Source organism: Haemaphysalis longicornis, unplaced genomic scaffold, assembly GCF_048455015.1.
Source record: "Haemaphysalis longicornis isolate Haplotype H1 unplaced genomic scaffold, Haemaphysalis longicornis Haplotype H1 scaffold_12, whole genome shotgun sequence".
NCBI lineage: Eukaryota > Metazoa > Arthropoda > Arachnida > Ixodida > Ixodidae > Haemaphysalis > Haemaphysalis longicornis.
In genome coordinates this window covers 184,276-200,557 of record NW_027526225.1, presented here as the reverse complement: position 1 = coordinate 200,557, position 16,282 = coordinate 184,276, and the positions used below count along the sequence as shown (strand labels likewise).

General features: G+C 52.7%; 1 protein-coding gene across 1 annotated transcript in view; it reads right to left on the bottom strand.

The window, feature by feature from the left end:
* Positions 1-5,330: 5,330 nt before the first annotated feature.
* Positions 5,331-16,282, bottom strand: part of LOC144161826 (uncharacterized) — a 34,654-nt gene continuing 23,702 nt past the window's right edge. Inside the window, exons 4-5 of the mRNA XM_077692420.1 lie at positions 9,644-10,052; positions 5,331-5,569 (exon numbers count right to left, since the gene is read on the bottom strand). Of these exons, the coding sequence (XP_077548546.1) occupies positions 5,339-5,569; positions 9,644-10,052 (640 nt within the window). The 3' untranslated portion in view covers positions 5,331-5,338. The remainder of the gene's footprint in view (positions 5,570-9,643; positions 10,053-16,282) is intronic.

The following is a 16,282-nucleotide window of genomic DNA, read 5'->3' as shown; positions in this document are numbered from 1 at the left end:
GCGCAGACGAAGCCACCGGTCCGTGCACCGGTATATCTCTCCTGCCTTCCCACCCCCTTCCATTTTCCCTCGGGCTCTGCGCAGTTCTGTTTTGATCTTCCCGTGCCCACTTCACGCCCGCTAGGGGGCGAATGAGCGTCGTGTCGGCCACGTCTGGAATTTTTCAATATCGCGCCTGCCTACCCTTTCCTTCGCACCCTGTGCCGCTCCCGTTGGCGGAGCGTGCGGCTCGTTTAAGGCGAGAAAAACTATGTACGCGAGCGCACCGCACGAGCCTCTCTGTGCGATGAAAACGATTCTCACGGAAAGAGGGGACCGTAGGCTCGTCCAAGAGGCGGTGAGGGTAAAACGATGGGGTGAGAGGGGAAGGGCTAACAGTCCGACGCGGGGAAGGAAACGGAAATGACATAAACAGCATCGAAGCTTGAAAGCTACGGTAAGCGGCGGTGTGGCAGGGAGAAATGCAGGGAAGTGGGGAGATCAGACGACACGTCCGGCCCGTTGCACCGACAGTGGTGCGAGGTTGCAGAGACACCCGCGGTTCGTTCGTTCGTTCAGTTAAACTGCGTCGCGGCCCGCGGCGGCGCGGAACTGCTATTTGGAGCGAGAGGGGCGCTGAATGAGGCCGTCGTACTGCCGCCGAGAAATGGGGAGCGACGGGGAATTTTATTCGCTTTATTACGGGACATTCCTTCCCCGTTTTGGGGAGGATTCCTTTGTTCCGGTCTGGCTGTGGAAAGGGCATGCGGACGGCTGTGTGCGTTTCGCAAGATCAGCGGGGTTCCCACAAGTGGCCTGGTGGATTCCGGGTGCTTCCTCGGTTGCTTGGCACTTGGACGGCCTTTTAACCGGTCTCTCTCGCTCTCATTCCTTCCTAACGACGTTGGTTATTAAGGCTCCATAAGTCGTCCCTCAAGTCATGAATAATATGCGGCCATTGAGCGCTAAGTGTGTAGCATTTTAGCGGCGGCATAGCTATGAACTGCATGTGCGCTAAATTATAGACAAAAACATCGGGTCATTTCAAGTTATGGTGTATATTACACCAAATGAAATTCCTAATGAGGCAAAAACACAACCCCATACAACGACAGGGAGTTGGATCATAAATGCGTCTACTCTTAAGCGTATGACCGCAGCTTCTCAGAGAAAATAAAATACCGGGAAACCTCCGCTAACGTCAAAACTGCGGAGGAGCGAAGCATGTAGTGCATAAGTGTATTCAAAGATTGTAAGGCTCTCTATTGTCACAAGGCGCGCGCCGATTGGCCACCGGAGAAGCGCCGGTGGGAGTATCAATCGCGCGCTTGCTGACGTGGTGGCGCCCTCTCGCGTTGAACCGGATTTAAGCAATTTGCATGCCCCGTGTGTCAGAGATTGGGGTGGTGGCAGGGGTCAACGCGAGCGCAGTGCAATGCCCGCGCCTTGCCCTGAGGGCTCGCCGCGGAAATATTTATTCGTGACACATGCATACAGGATGGACATGGAAAGACACGGGGAGGCGTTAGCGCCTCCTGAAGCGTCCAAGTTGCACCGAGAGGGCTGGATTGCCCCGCTAGAAGAAATGACTATTTATTTACAAAATTATATCCACTCTTGGGAGATTTCACACGACAGTCGCTACCCTGGAGGCACAAAAGTGTCTCATCTCCTCCGGGGTGCTTCGCGCGCACACGCACATAGTTCTAAATTGTCGCCCTGGTTGGTGGGTAAAGAGAATTTATATAACCCACATATCAGGGCGCAGCGACTAGTGATAACAGCGCTGCCCTAAGAACAGAAAATTATCCAATCAGTCTGCATGTAACATGGTCATTATACACACTGCACAAAATTTTTGGCGTGGTCAACAAGCCACTACAAATCAAGTCACACAAACTTCACCAGTGTTCAGAAAAACAGCTCATAAACTAACTCAGCTCAGTACGGCACTAGAGAAACGCTCAGGATGTTACTCCTGACCACTATAAAGCGCGTAGACCAACGCAAGAGGAAGGCTTCTTCCCCTAGAGCTGCCAACTCATGCTCCAAATGACTCATCAGAATCGACCGGACACGCCACAGCAGTGGGAACATTGCCCGTTGCGGCCGGGCTCGAAGACATGCAGCACCACGATTTCTCCACAGAACAAAAGCACCAGCGCACATCAGAAAGTTGACCAACACATCATTTGAACGAGTGTTCATTCCTCGGTGATCAGCGAGGCTCCTGAACCACGTAATAATGCCTTTCTTGCTTGGACCGACCACCTGACCCGATGAGGGCTAGCGCCGAGAGCCGGTGGGTATTTGAGTGTACACAAATTATAACCCGTCTACAAACAGCTTCTGCTTGTGCTTGGCGATTGCTGAAGCGGTCAAGAGGCGTCCCAGAAATCTTTAAATCGTGTTAGTTCATTTTGAACCAGTTTTATTCATTATTCGCCTTTCTTTTACTACGCGTTACGTTTTAGCGCGAGGCGTTGGGAATTGAGTGTCCCGGTGTTTTAGTACCGTGGCTACATGATACAATGACGACAGGAGACGCCGACAGCCCAATCCCGTAATAAAATATTGCTACGGGGATGAGCAGGTGACTAAGAGGCGAAGTAGGGTTTATTCGCAGGACTGGCGGCGGTTCACCGGAGGGCGTGGAGTGCGACCCTCTATTGCGCCCCCCCCCCCCTTCACCCAAAAAAAAGAACGCTTCGCTCCCCTTTTCATCGCCCAGGCTGCTGGCGGGGAAGATTCGCCCATAAGATAACGCATAGCACCCACAATTGTGAAGCCGTCCTGTCATGTAGTGTAACAGTATTAAAGGAGCCATAAAGAGAAAACACAAGTTTGGTTCATTCGAAAGATTGCCTCGTTAGAACCATAACGACACCACTTATAACGCAAACTTCGCTCAAATAAGCTACATAATTAGGAAAAAAGGAAATGACCATGCGACCCACCAGCTCATTTTCCGCAACAGAACCTGTGATGTCACTTGGGAATGCTCTGCGATTGGCGGAGGCCGGCAAAAGCAAACGCATGTTAGGCAGGGCTTACAGCTTGCATAGCGAGCTAAATGCCCGTGAAACATACTGCACATTCTTTTTATGACAAAGAACGGTGGAGTAAACGGTTGAAGGTCCGAACGAACTCGCAAGCGTGTGCGCCAATGCATACGAAACTAGCGCCGGCCGAGCTCGACATCTCGCCGTCGCGCAGACGAATTTTCGGGTTCGAGGCTCTTCGGGGCCAACGAACCGTTCCAGCACGCACAGCCGCAGTGATTTCCCTACACCCCCCCTAGGGGGTGTGTAGACCCCCCCTAGTTTTTCTGGACACCCCCCCCCTTGAATCCCCAAATTTCACTCTTGTCAGTCCTTGTATGGACCTTTTTCAGTATCGATCTGCGCATGCGCGGGCTGCCCGTCTGCTATTCTTGGCAGCAGCCTCGGGCAAAATAAACAAGAGTGCGCCCCCCGAGCTGGCTGTCAGCGTTGCACGTATTTATTTCCTTTTTTTCGACAGCTCGGGGCAAGTTAGTATGTGCACACAAAAAAGGCTGTTGTCAGGAAGAGTCTGTGGGCAGTCAGTGGTCAAGTGGTAGGGGTTGAATAACGGCACGGTCCTGGTCGTCGGCGAGGTAGCGTCCGGGATGTGGGGAAACCTCTGGTGGACGGGGCTGGGAGTGGAGGATGGGCCGAGTTGGTGTAGGGTGTAGCCGCCCCGCAGAAAAAGTGGCGTGATGCGCGGCCATGGTGTAGGCGAAATGGCCATGCTTCGAGAATTGGCGCTGCACAAGCAGGCTCTGGCGACGCGTGCACATCGTCGTTCGGCAGCCGGTTCGACGAGGTTGACGTCCTTGACGTGGAATTGTCGACCGCGGTTTCGGGCGCAGCATTGTTGCGGAGGTTCGAGGTGCGTCCTTCGTACGACCAGTCTGCTGAGCGCGACAACAGCAAGACACCCGAGTGCCGGAGCGCCGACGAGTATTTGCACGAATCCTGAGTCGCCGTCGACCGGACACGAGCCAAGGGCGTTGGGCAAGGCGCCATTGACGGCTTGGGGGCGTGCACTGAAGGAGCCCCAGCGACGAAACTTGCTTAGACGACTGTTGCTTAGGGCGTCGGTGGCGACGTCGGCGGCGCGTCTGGTCGGGCGATTGTGCGGCCGCGGTCTGGTCATCCTGCACGCCGCGGTTTACGGGGCGCTCTTGGGGCACCTGATGTAGAGCCGTGGCCGCGGCTGTGTTGTTGGTGTCCGCGGACAGGGCCACAATGTACGATTCACCTGAGTCAGGCTGCGATTTCCGTGGAGCTGGGCATTGCGTCAACCTCGTGGTGCACTTCATGTGCAACGCTGGCGAAGCAGGCGACGAGGTTCGGAAAGATAGCATGGTCACGGAGCCCAGGCGCTCACCGGAGCCCTCGCCTGGAGTAGAAGAAGCGTTCGAGGCGAGCTGTGGCAGGTGGGTTTGTGCAGCAGACGCAACAACGTGTGGGACTGTGCCATGGTGTTGCGTCGAGTTGGCTAAGTGAAACTCCAATTCGGAAGTGCCGCAAGTCGTAGTCGGGGCTCGCGCTTGTTGGTCAGGCGAGGGTGGACCTGCCGGCGACGTGTAATCCACGGATGCCGTTGGAAGGCGTGGTGGTGTGGACAAAGGCGTTCCTATACCGTAGTGGTTTAGGACAGCGGCCTTCAAGTCGTCATACGTAACCGGGTCCTGGGGTCGGCAGCTGGATCTGCTCAATGAGGTCAGCAGGTAGCTTCTGAAGTGTCACGAGGTACCTGATTTCCGGGGAGCAGATGTCATTTACATAAAAATGGCTCTCCAAGATGACGAACCATGCAGCGTGGCTTGAGATGGAATCAAACGGGATCAGCGATGGAAGGTCTGGGAGGGCGGAGAACGTTCTTCGCGTGCCGTCGTCCGCGTTGTGGCAGGGGAAGCAGCGTTGTGGAGCCATGGCGAAGCCGCTTGTCCGGGTCACCAAATTGTAGGCGGCCGATGAGGCGGTGCGGCCGGCCCCACGTTTATTCCGGTTGCGTTGGCTGTGCCATGGACAGGACGAGGCGCGTAGAACGAGGGTGCCGTTCCAGAGGTGTGCCGGGTGCCGAGTGACGCGTGTCCTCCATGCCACCTGGCCAAACTCCTGATGGTGATCGTGCCGCTAGTGAAGATGATGATGGTGGCGCTACAAATTCAACCATCAACAAATAAATGATTTACCAAACAGTGGTTACAGCAATATCTTGAAACCAGAAAAGAAGATATTATAAAACTGAGAATCGATAGTTCAGAAAACGGATTGAAATCCAGTTCAACTGTCTACTTTTATTCCAATTTAACTTCTGACTCCACATGCTAGACACGCTGATCCTTAGTGGTAACCCGGCTTTCAAAACCACCTTCGACCCTTGTGAATCCTCTGACGGTGACCCTGCATGAAGTGTCGTTGACCCGTTCGATATTGTTGAGGTTTGGGTCCGCCAGAGCGCAGACGCTGACAAATCTCTGTTGCCACTGCATGTTCCTTGTTAGAACCCAGGCCAGGACGTATCCTTCCAAATATATCGTAGCGCGCCAGGTGACTGCCTTCAAAAGAAATCAGAAAGAAAGAAAACAAACAGACAGGTAAGATTTTAATATTAACTGTGAGCATTTGTTGTGATCGCACACAATAAAACTTATGCCTAACTTTTTTTATAACCAAAAATAAATTTCATTTGCGAAGCTCCTCCTTTTGAAGCCAGTACACTTCTGAATAAAATGGTTGACTTTGTTAGCGTAAAATTGCAGCAGAGCTGGTGGCCCCTTCCCTTCGTCGGAGACCTGCTGCTGCACCTCACGTGGATTTCCGAACTTTCCTCTGTTAGTTCTCCATGACTGGCAGGCCCGTGTCGTTTAGTACGCAGCATTTTACATCTCTCCCGAAGTTTACTGCGTTAGCACGACCTAGAACCCGCGGAAACCGGCTTCGCGAACTCGGCGTCTGGGCTCCCCCCTTTAGGCGCGAACGCACGTGAAATGGCGAGGAGAAGAGCACGGAGGTGATCGCGCCACGAACGCAATCGCATAGTAGTAGTAGTAGTAGTAGTAGTACTAGTGCCACTTTATTTTACACTGGGTTCAGGGTAGGGGGGTGGCGGAGGCCCAAAGGGCCCCCGCGACGTCCAAGGCTCTGTCCGTGACGGCTTCTTGCGTTGCGAGGCCAGAGCTCCCCAGAGCCTGCTCCCAGTGAGAAGAGGGGAAAGGGCGGAAGGGGTCGCGCGGACACTCACAGAGCGAGTGGACGAGAGTGTCCAGCGCGCCACATAAGGGGCAGTGAGGGGAGGTGAATTGGTGTGGGTGAGTGTGCACAAGGCGAGTGCGGTGTGGGAAAGTGTGGGTTTGTAAGAGCCGCCACATGTGCGCTGCCGGCGGAGTAAGTGAAGTGTGCGGGGGAGGTAGGTTCCTGCGGAGGAGGCGGTAATGTTGAGTTCTGTCCCTGTACGTAAGTAGGTACGCGTGGGACATTTCGGGGATGCCATAGGCGTAAAAGAAACGGGCGCCCGGGATATCAATGCTCGGGCGTGTTGGTGTGCCGTCTCATTACAACCTACGCCTGTGTGGGCCGGAGTCCACAGCAGCATCACGGGGTGGGCAGGGGGATTCTGAAGAAGAATTTTGAGGGCAGCTGTGGAAATGACGCCCTTTGTGTAATTTCGTATGGCAGTTTGGGAGTCAGATAAAATGATCTGGGGCGTAGGTAATTGAGTTAGGACAAGGGCAATGGCTGCCTCTTCCGCAGTTACCGAGGAGGTGGTGGCGACTGTAGCTGAAGCCTGAGGGATTGTTGGAGAAGCGCCTACTACAGCGAGTGCGAGGGCAGGATGGGTGGGGTAGGCCGCTGCGTCTACGTAGAGAGTATGCTCAGAGGGAGGGTAGCGGGAGAGGTGTGCTTGGGCTCGGGCTAGACGGCGTCCGCGGTGGTAAGCTGGATGCATATTTCGCGGGATCGGCTTAATGTGGAGACGCCCGCGGAGAAGCCGGGGGATGTGAACTGGTGGGTCTAGTATAAGCGGGGGATTGGCATGATTTCGATCGAGGATCTGCCGACCAGCCGGGGTCTGGGAAAGGCGCGTAAGCTGGGCCAGGCGATGGGCTTCGATTAGTTCGTCTATGGTATTATGTATACCAAGCGCGAGGAGTCGTTGGGTGGGTGCGTGGGGGGCAGGAGCAGCACGGAGCGATAGGCTCTCCGAAGTAAGGCATCGAGGGAGGTACGTTGAGAGGGGGTGAGCTGTGCGTACGGGACGTGATAGCAAAAACGGCTCACCAGGAAGCACTGCACAATTCGCAGCCGTTCTAATTCCGTTAGCCCATGTTTCCTAGACGTGATACGTTTAATGAGACTAATAGTCTGGATGGTGTGAGTGCGCAAAAGATATATGGTGTCTGTGCTGCTCCTGTTGGCTTGGAGATGCATGCCGAGATGGCGAAGCTGGGAGACCCGGGGGATTGGTTGTCCGTCCAGCATTACCTGAATGGTGGTCAGGGGAGTGGGTCTAATTCTAGGTGGAGGAAGGAGTAGGAGTGCTGATTTAGAAGCCGAGCAAGTCAAGCCTGCTTGTGCAGCAAGACGGGAGACTGTGGCAGCCCCTGCTGAGAGTGTGGCCTCTATGTGGGCGTCGCTGCCTTGCGTGACCCAAAGTGTAATGTCATCCACGTATATTGTCGAGTGGAGGGCGCATATAAGCCGGTTTCATAACGCGAGGGATCCAGGTTACCTTCCGACCACGGGACGCGTTTTAGATGCGACGCATCTCTTTAACTCGCCTTGCCCCTCCATGGATGCATCCGGCGTCCATCCGCACGCCTCTCCCCCATTCTCCTCGCCACGCCAGCTGCGCGGTAACGCGCTCTCACCGCAGCGCCATCTTGCGTTAGCGCTCGCTCCCCTCGCCATGCCAGCGGTGCGTCAGCGCGCGTTAGCGCTCGGTTAACACATGCGCATGCGCTACTCTCTCTCATTCCCCTCATCGTTAACGCGCGGTACATATAAACGTGATAACTGTGCCGCTCCGCTCAGTCGCTCCACCGCCGCCGCTCCGATGACATCCGATGACCACCGATGATTTGAATGGAGACTAACAAGTCTGCTACCGCGATGGTCGGCGCAACCGTAACAAGCACCGCCCAGATGCGTCGCATCACCCCATGGTTTCCCCCCGCGGAAAGATGTGGGGAATTTTTTTCTAGAGGTTCGTCTCTTCTTGTTTTATACGGGCGCGGTCTTTTAATTGTTTTCTGTTGTGCTTAGTTTGGGAAATCAGCTTATTGGTTTTCTCGTTCTTTTATTGTTGATTTCCAACCTCCAAACACATGCGTGTATTCGCCTTCCCGTATCGTAATGATGCGGCCCGGGAAGGCAAGATGGAATGGTTTTCGCACGCTATGGGCGCCTAAATTCGTTGTAAGGTCTATTTATTATTTTACGCTTCAAAGTTTACCCGTTTGGTTCCAATAGATGTAAAAATTTTTACATGGCCTTTTTTCCCCTTGCAGCTGTTGTGAAGTGCGTGCCACACAACCTTTTGTAGCGTGAGCTACACTGGCCGAGGTTGAGCACTTTCGCGTGGCTCTTCGAGCGCCGTGCTGCGCATGCGCGAGGAGCAGTGACGTCTCACGGCGCACAGCTAACGCGCCGGAGCCGCCACCGCCAGGACTGGATTGGATTGGATTGCATTGAATTTCATTAAATTGGATTGGATTGGATTGGAAATTGTTTTAGCAGCAGTAAACATGGTAATCAGCTACCCCTAGACAACAAGGTAACCTAAGAATAACCAGCTGAACCTTAGCTCACGCTACGTATATCCTGGCATAGCCGAGAAAAGCCACGGCTAATTTTTTTACCACCCTATAAGTGGTATTCGTTGAAAAGTTTAGCTGTCAATTTCTTCGCTTGGCAACACTGGAAACGGCCACAGAAATGGCCGATGCGCCACGGACATGGCGCGGCTTGGGCCACTGCGCCCGATTCTCAACGGTGGTGTCAACATAGATGTTATTAATCCCACTCACATTGGACTCGAAGCAATTTTTTGGGTTCGTTGAGGCAGAGTTTGTTAACGTGCAACACAGTCATGCGCTTAGCATGGACAAGTACCGCCATCCCGCGGAGCCCGACGTAAATAGTGACGGCGCACTCACACAGTTGCCTGCATGCGCGCCTCGCTAGTGAATACAAGCAATTGTCTGCACATGTTGTTTTTTCCCGCGGTTGCTAATCCCGTGTTCCGGCGGTGTCTGGGGTGGCCCAGTGGTTATGTTGCGGGTTTCACGGCGGGAAGCACCCAGGCTCAATTTTGGGGACCTCCCTAACCCCATTTTTTCTCTTGAGTCCCGCGTTTCCAACACTTGCTTGTTGGCGCCTTTCCTCGTCGCCACTTCACCTCACACTTCGAGGTTTTTTGGTGCGACGGACAGATAAAGCCTAAACAGCGTCGCTGTTAAAATCAAGCAATAAAACACTCTTCACCATGTACAGCGCACAAGACATAAGGAAGATGCGCATACACAGTGCTGCGCGTCCCTGCTTTGTGCAGTGTTCCTGTGCGTTGAGCATGGCGAACGTTAAAATACCAATTATAGTCCAACACTCGTTGCAACAACACTTGCGCCCACCATGGTCTGCTCGAAGATGACCCAAAGAACGTGCGTAGACGTTCGCGGTTTGACGGTGATCTCCTGGTTGATGGTGAAGGTCTCCTTGGTAGTGTTGGTTATAGTTGTTCTCTCACGCATGTCCAGGGCGAGACTTACTGCCCCGCCAGCTTTTCCCCCTACGCTGGAGCCGGACCCACCGAGGCTGGGAAAAGACAGCGACGCATCTATTTTGAGCGTCGTCCGCACTCCTCGGAGAATCTGTGTTGACGTAGTGCGGGATACTTCCACACTGCGCTGTAGCTTGACCTTTAGTGGATTGTGGCGTTGGTGGTTTTCGTACACTTGGTCGAGTGCTGTCACAGATTTGGTCTCGATTCTTGTGCTACTTTTGTATTCGACTGTTACATGGCGGATCTTCATTGAGGGGCTGGAAGAAAGAAGTGATAGTGTTTTAAAATAATAATGCAGCACTTCTGAAAAGTGCCGCGTTTAAATGAGCCTGCAGGTCCAATATTCCACGACAAAGGGATCATTTCATTCCGCATTCAATTTTGATTTGCAGGCGGCCAGGCTATGCGTACTACCCTTACTCTGCGATCAGCACTTTGGCTACCATCCATCTTTAAATGTGAAACTGCGCTACCTTCATCCCCTGCCTTTTTTTACTTCACCCAACACCAACTCAGTCACTCTTCTGCATAGACCACCTACAATCTGCGTCCTTACAATATTCGAAAGCTACGCTACCTTTTTATTTCTAGTGAAGGACGCAGTACGCTACCTCGGGCGCTCTTCGCGTGGTGACCAGTTTTCACCTTGAGAGCCAGAGGTCAAACCACACACCCTCAGCAAGCGCCCGGCACGGAGCAGCTAGGACAGCCAGTGGTCTAAAAACTAAGCTTTATTATAAGAAGGGTGAATATAAACAGTTAACACAAAACAATGAAAAACACTGCGCAAGAGCAAAACAAGTTCACAAAAGGAACGGTGATAAGGCAACTAGATAGACAACGGCTACAGTCAAGGCCCACGCAGATATGCAGTCTGTTCGGGATGAAGACACGCTTGCTTGGCTGACACACTTGTCTACATCCTTCTGCTACGTGGAACGCTTCCATACTTTCTCGGGCCGTTTGTTCACGGTGCCTAACTTGATAGAATGTGAGTGGCGGGAAAATTAGGTTTACATCCGCGCAACTTAGAGCAACTTTAAGAAAGATGGGATTACGGGGGTCCCTGTAATGACAATTCATGCTTTCTCAAACACATGTTGATACAACTTGTGTTCCACTTCCTTTGTCTTTGTTTAAGTTCGCCCTGCTTTCATTCAAGAATATACCTTTCCAACTACCCAGCTTGGAACCCTTCTGGCGAGAGGTAGGCGACGGGGGAACGGAGACGTGCGCGGGACCCGCGTCGCCACCTGACGAAGCACCCGGCACAGAGCCACGGCCCGATGGCGGGAAGAGATTGGCGGTAGGTGAGGGATAGGCGAGGAGGTAACGGACACGTGCAGGGACCCCGTGTCGCCACTTGGTGGAGGAAGGCGAGGAGGCCACCGCCGCAGCAATTCGCCGCGAGATCGACATGTAGGTGGCGACAGCGTCGCGCTGCTAGTGTGGATGCTCCGTTGAGCGGCCCGGGAGAATGAACACTGTGGGAGCGCTTCGAGCCTTTCTCTCGCCGTATGTGCGCACGATGGGCGCAGAAAAGAGTGGTATGCTGTAGTTCGGTTCCCCAACGTTCAATGTATAGCATGGCAACGGCAATAAGTTTTTATTATTACGCCAAAAAAGCGGCGACCCATCGGGAATCTCAGAACGGCCGCATGGATGACAATGAACTTGTACGCCGTGGCTTGTAGCAAGCTCGATCTTTCCAGACTATGGCTTTGAGTCTTCACTAAAATCATCAATAGAAACAAATCAGGAAGCCTAGATCTCCGGAATTCAGTTTACAACAGCAGTTTCAATCCCTTTCACTGGTAGCATGACGCATTATTGCATTTGCATTACATTTGCATACAAAAGCCAGTCGTCCCTTGCCGCAACTAATGCTCTGGCTCCGCGAGGCGGGCGACCGTCCCTGCGGAACGGATTTGTAACTGCCCAGTCGGGCCCCGCCACCCGCCGCCGTAGCGTTAGCGGACGCTAGCCGCTATGCTAACACTCTTTATTGTCCCCCCCCGGCGACTCACGGATAAGAGAAAGCGCCACGTTGCGCCGAACGTCAAGACTTCTCCAGTGGGCGTCCCCTTTGCCCAGACCGGACTAAATCACACAATACTGTAGTAACCCTGTAAGACTGCACGTGCACGAGGATGAACAAGAGGATGTTGCTTCCCACCACAGGGTATTTTGGGTGAGAGGAACACACCTGGCCAACGAATCAACGGGCCCCATTTGGCCCTGCTTGCCCATATTGCTCCACATCGGCATCGACAGCAGATCTCCACTATCTTATGTAGATTTGCCATGGTCTGCAGCACTCTCGACACCAGCAGTTATACAGTGTGGGAGTCTATCCATGCCGACCTCCCGACTACAAACGCTGGCTCCTTGGGCCATATCGCAGCAGCCTCTTAAGCGTGAACGCCATGGCGCGTTTTTGCACGCGATTCGGGCGCGTCGGCGTTGCGCGTGCGATTTTTCGACGCCCGCGTCGACGATTCCGCGCTACTACTACTATGTGGTTCGGGTGAAAAGGAAAGGAAGTGCACTGGGGATATTATTGAGCCCAACTGTGGGCTCACCTGCATACAACCGAGTGCGGTGGGGAGGGGGAGGACGGGGATATAAAGATTAGAGAGGAAAAAGGGGGTGATAAAGAGATAACACGATTCCGCGCACGCGGCGCTTCTGGCTCGCTCAGAACATGACGCGCATCGCGCGTCAGTGGGAGGAGCCTGGCAACTTGCGCCAATGGGGAGGCGCGCGCCTCATGGCGGCGGTTTCGAAGCGCTCGAGACAGCCGGCTGGCTCCGCCGGGGATGTTTAGGCTTACCACTCCGGCAGATATTGAATGGACGCTTTCACTAGCGGCGCGGATGATGTTTTATAGTACCGTTTTCGCCCACATTATAAGCTCCTTTACCCCACAAGCAACTTCGTGCGTTCCTTGAGCGGCATTTTAGAGAGCGCTTAGGAGCGGTCGCTCGAGCTCCCGACACCACTTCGCGGCCGAGGCCGCCGCCATGCTGCTGCCGCCGGCCGCGCGCAGCGTGCAGGTGGTTCCGCGGCAGCGTTCAGCGCGCCTGTGGCGTGAGCGGTGCGTTTTTGCGAGCAGAAAACGCTCCATGCGGTTCACGCTTTAGACTTAAAGGCTGAGAGCGACTTGTCCTAGTACATTTAGCCATCCCCGCCTCCACCGTACTATACTGCAAAGCAAATTTTCCAATTAAAAAAAAGGTATCTTCGGCTGAAAGTCAAGGTTCTCCATAAGTACGTATCAATCAATCAATCAATCAATCAATCAATCAATCAATCAATCAATCAATCAATCAATCAATCAATCAATCTCTTCATTTCAGTTTCTTAGTATAGAGGTGACAAAAAACTTGTGGTGCCAAGAGAAAAGTGCAGACGATGGCTTGATACGCTCGCCACCTCTACAACTCACAGGTCAGAGGCGTTGAAGTGGTTAACAGCGCCCGTAGGCCTCATGAAAGGACTCATGAAAGGAAGGACAGGACAAAACACTGATCTTTTTGAGGAGAAGCTGTCTATGCCTGACTTGCGCCGTAGATCGTAAAACCAAAATGCACTGCAGGAAAGCCAACATTCTAAAACAGTCGTACTTATGTACTCAGTCATGTATCTACTACGTAGTGTGAAAGTTCTGATTTATGACGCTCCCGTTTTAAGTGACACTTTTTTTTTGCTCCTGTATCTGAGGAACCACTTGCGCTACAAACATGAACTACGCTTTTACTCTGGGGAGAAAAATGCGTGTGTATAATTTCTAACATGCTATACCACTCATAGTCTTAACCGTTGTTCGTTGAACTGTCCCTGGTGAAGATACATAATCTGCTCAACTACCGATTAGTCTCTGCGTATTCCAAGGATAAAAAAATTGCACTAATTTTTTTTTCCTCTGTCAAATCTGAAAGCAAATGTCACGGTTTACAACACACGGTCACCGGAATGCTGGCACGTACCCTGCCTAAGAAGAAAACTACTACACCCGAATGATAGGCTTTACATTTCACACTAACAAACAAACTCGACTCTATAGTAGTATAGCCGTCCCCTCCTTATGAGATTTCTGTACTGACTTTCTGTAGTTACACGGATTTACTTATAACACTGTTCTCATTTTTCATATTTTGTCTTGGGTTTGGAACGTCGTTTCTTTTGCGCGAAAACGCGCTTCCTTCTTTGACGCCCATGTATTTGCATCTCTTGTTCTCCCACAGCACCAACATATGAAATGCATATGAGTAATCTAGTGACATACATCCCGTCTGTACTACTGATGTGTTATCATGTCTCTAAACGGTACACCTCATGATGTTGTAAAATTGTTCATCGCCTTGGTTATGTATTTAACCTATGGTTTACTTTTCAGCTTGTTACTAGCTAGAACACAGTCCCACTCGCTATTAGGCACTAGAGTTTCCGTATATACTTCGCCAGAGTTGCGCGTCTGATTTCCACGAGACCCCGCACCGCCGGTTCTACCGTGACAGGAAAGCCGGCTTCTGTGCTGCGCACGGAACTTCTTTTCCATTGGTTCGCAAAGCAGTTGCAGTGGCTCCGCGCAGCGAATGGTGCCGCCGGCAATACCCGCATGCGCCAAGTATATTCTAGGCACTATAACTCTGCCCCGGCGCTGGAACCGGTGCGTCGGCTCCTATATGCGTGAAGGGTGGCTTTCCCGCGTGATTTTGCGACTCAAGATGGTGGATTAACGCGCCACTCGGTACCCCTAGCGGAGCTAATACAGGAACTCTATGAGGCACCTCATGGCAGCGCCCTCTGGCAACAAGCTCCTCCTTGTGCAGAATATCGCTAGGCAGGATATAATCAGGAATCGGAACGACGGGCCTGACAACCCCGCGATCAATTCCAACTTCCGCACGTGGTTTGACTTGTCCACGTGAGACGTGTGCCCCTTGCATTCCATCCCCCTCGTATGCTCGCTTTTTCCTGCTGAGGGAAACGCAGGCTTAGCCAAACTTATGGATACAGGTGTAGTTTGTTCTGCCGTCTCATTGACCCCCCTGCCCCCGTGACCAATCGATTGCAGGAGCGTACAGACCATCGTTGTCTGGGGGCAAAACACGGGAATACTTGAGTTCTGTCACTCACAAACCGATCTTCTGCGATTCCAGTTCCAGCTCTCGCATCCTAAGCAGGAGCTGCATTCGTTTCCTTCCGAATGCTTCCCGTTCTCGTAAAGCCGCCATCCTACTTAGCTAGGAAGCCGTCGGCGCGTTAACACCTGAGCCATGCCACCCGCCATGAAACGCAAGAAATCTCTCAAATCCGGCGTTGACTTCGTCATCTTTGCTCGCCCAGAGCCGACATTATTGTTCGCTGGTGTTGCTTTTGTTGTTGAAACTTTATTTTAAGGCTGGTGATGTGGGAGTTGTCCCTCAGTCCAGGAGACCATGTGACGACAGTGCTGGCTCAGCCATGGACACCAGGAATGGCGGAACTTCAAAGCCGGAGGTCATCATCAGGTTCTCCCACACATCAGGGAGATGGAGGGTACTGGATAACGGTGTACTGTACACCCTTGGCAGTGGGTCGAAGGTGTCTTGACTGCAGGTCCGCCAAGCGCCTGGAGGGAAGTCGGATGCAGCGCCGCTGGTGCTTCTCCATTTGATGGTGTCTTCGTTAGCGTTGTTCGCTACATTTCCAAGTCCTGTCGCGGCTGTGCCGGCCAAACCTTGTTGGAGGTTCGAGGGTTAAGTTATCGGAGAGCAAACCCTTCACTCTTGCGCGATGGATATTCCTTCTTAGCGATCGACTGTTAGGCAGGTGCGCTCTAGACAGAATGTTTTTCGCGCTGATTGTGAAGGAGGTTCGCCGGTTTGAGTAACTGCTGCCAAGTCCGGTGCTCGTAAGAATTTCTGGCGAATTTTTCACTTCGTGTCCATCGTGTGCAGCGCTGTAGATTGTATCGGTCAGTTTTGACCTCTCCGATAAACCAATGGCGTGATCAAACGCTGCCCCATCGCTTTCCTCAAGGTCACCTCCTCTCTCAGATGCTGTGGTAGAAGGAGAAAAGAAAGCAAAAACGCCCGTGTGTACGAGATTTCGGCGCACGTTAAAGATCCCCAGGAGGTCAAAATTAATCCGGAGCCCTCCACTACGGCGCGCCTCATCGCCAGCGTTGCGTCGGCGCGTTAAACCCTACAATCAATCAGAAGGCGAAAGGAAACACGCCAGGGGGTATGATTTTCAGGGCCAACAAAGGGATCCTGCGCCGTCGTGGCCACAAGTGTAATTGCCTCTAACAGGCATAACATTGTTGACGTGTGCGGTAAATATGCAGGAAGACTACCCACGGACAGCCCTCCCTTTGTTGCTCCCCCGTCGAGGGAGACGTCGTATACGAAAACTGTGTTCCCTAAAACGCCATTATGGCAGTTACCGCCAAAAAGGCGTAATACGAAAGTTTAACCGCTCACGCGTGACCTCTGCCCGC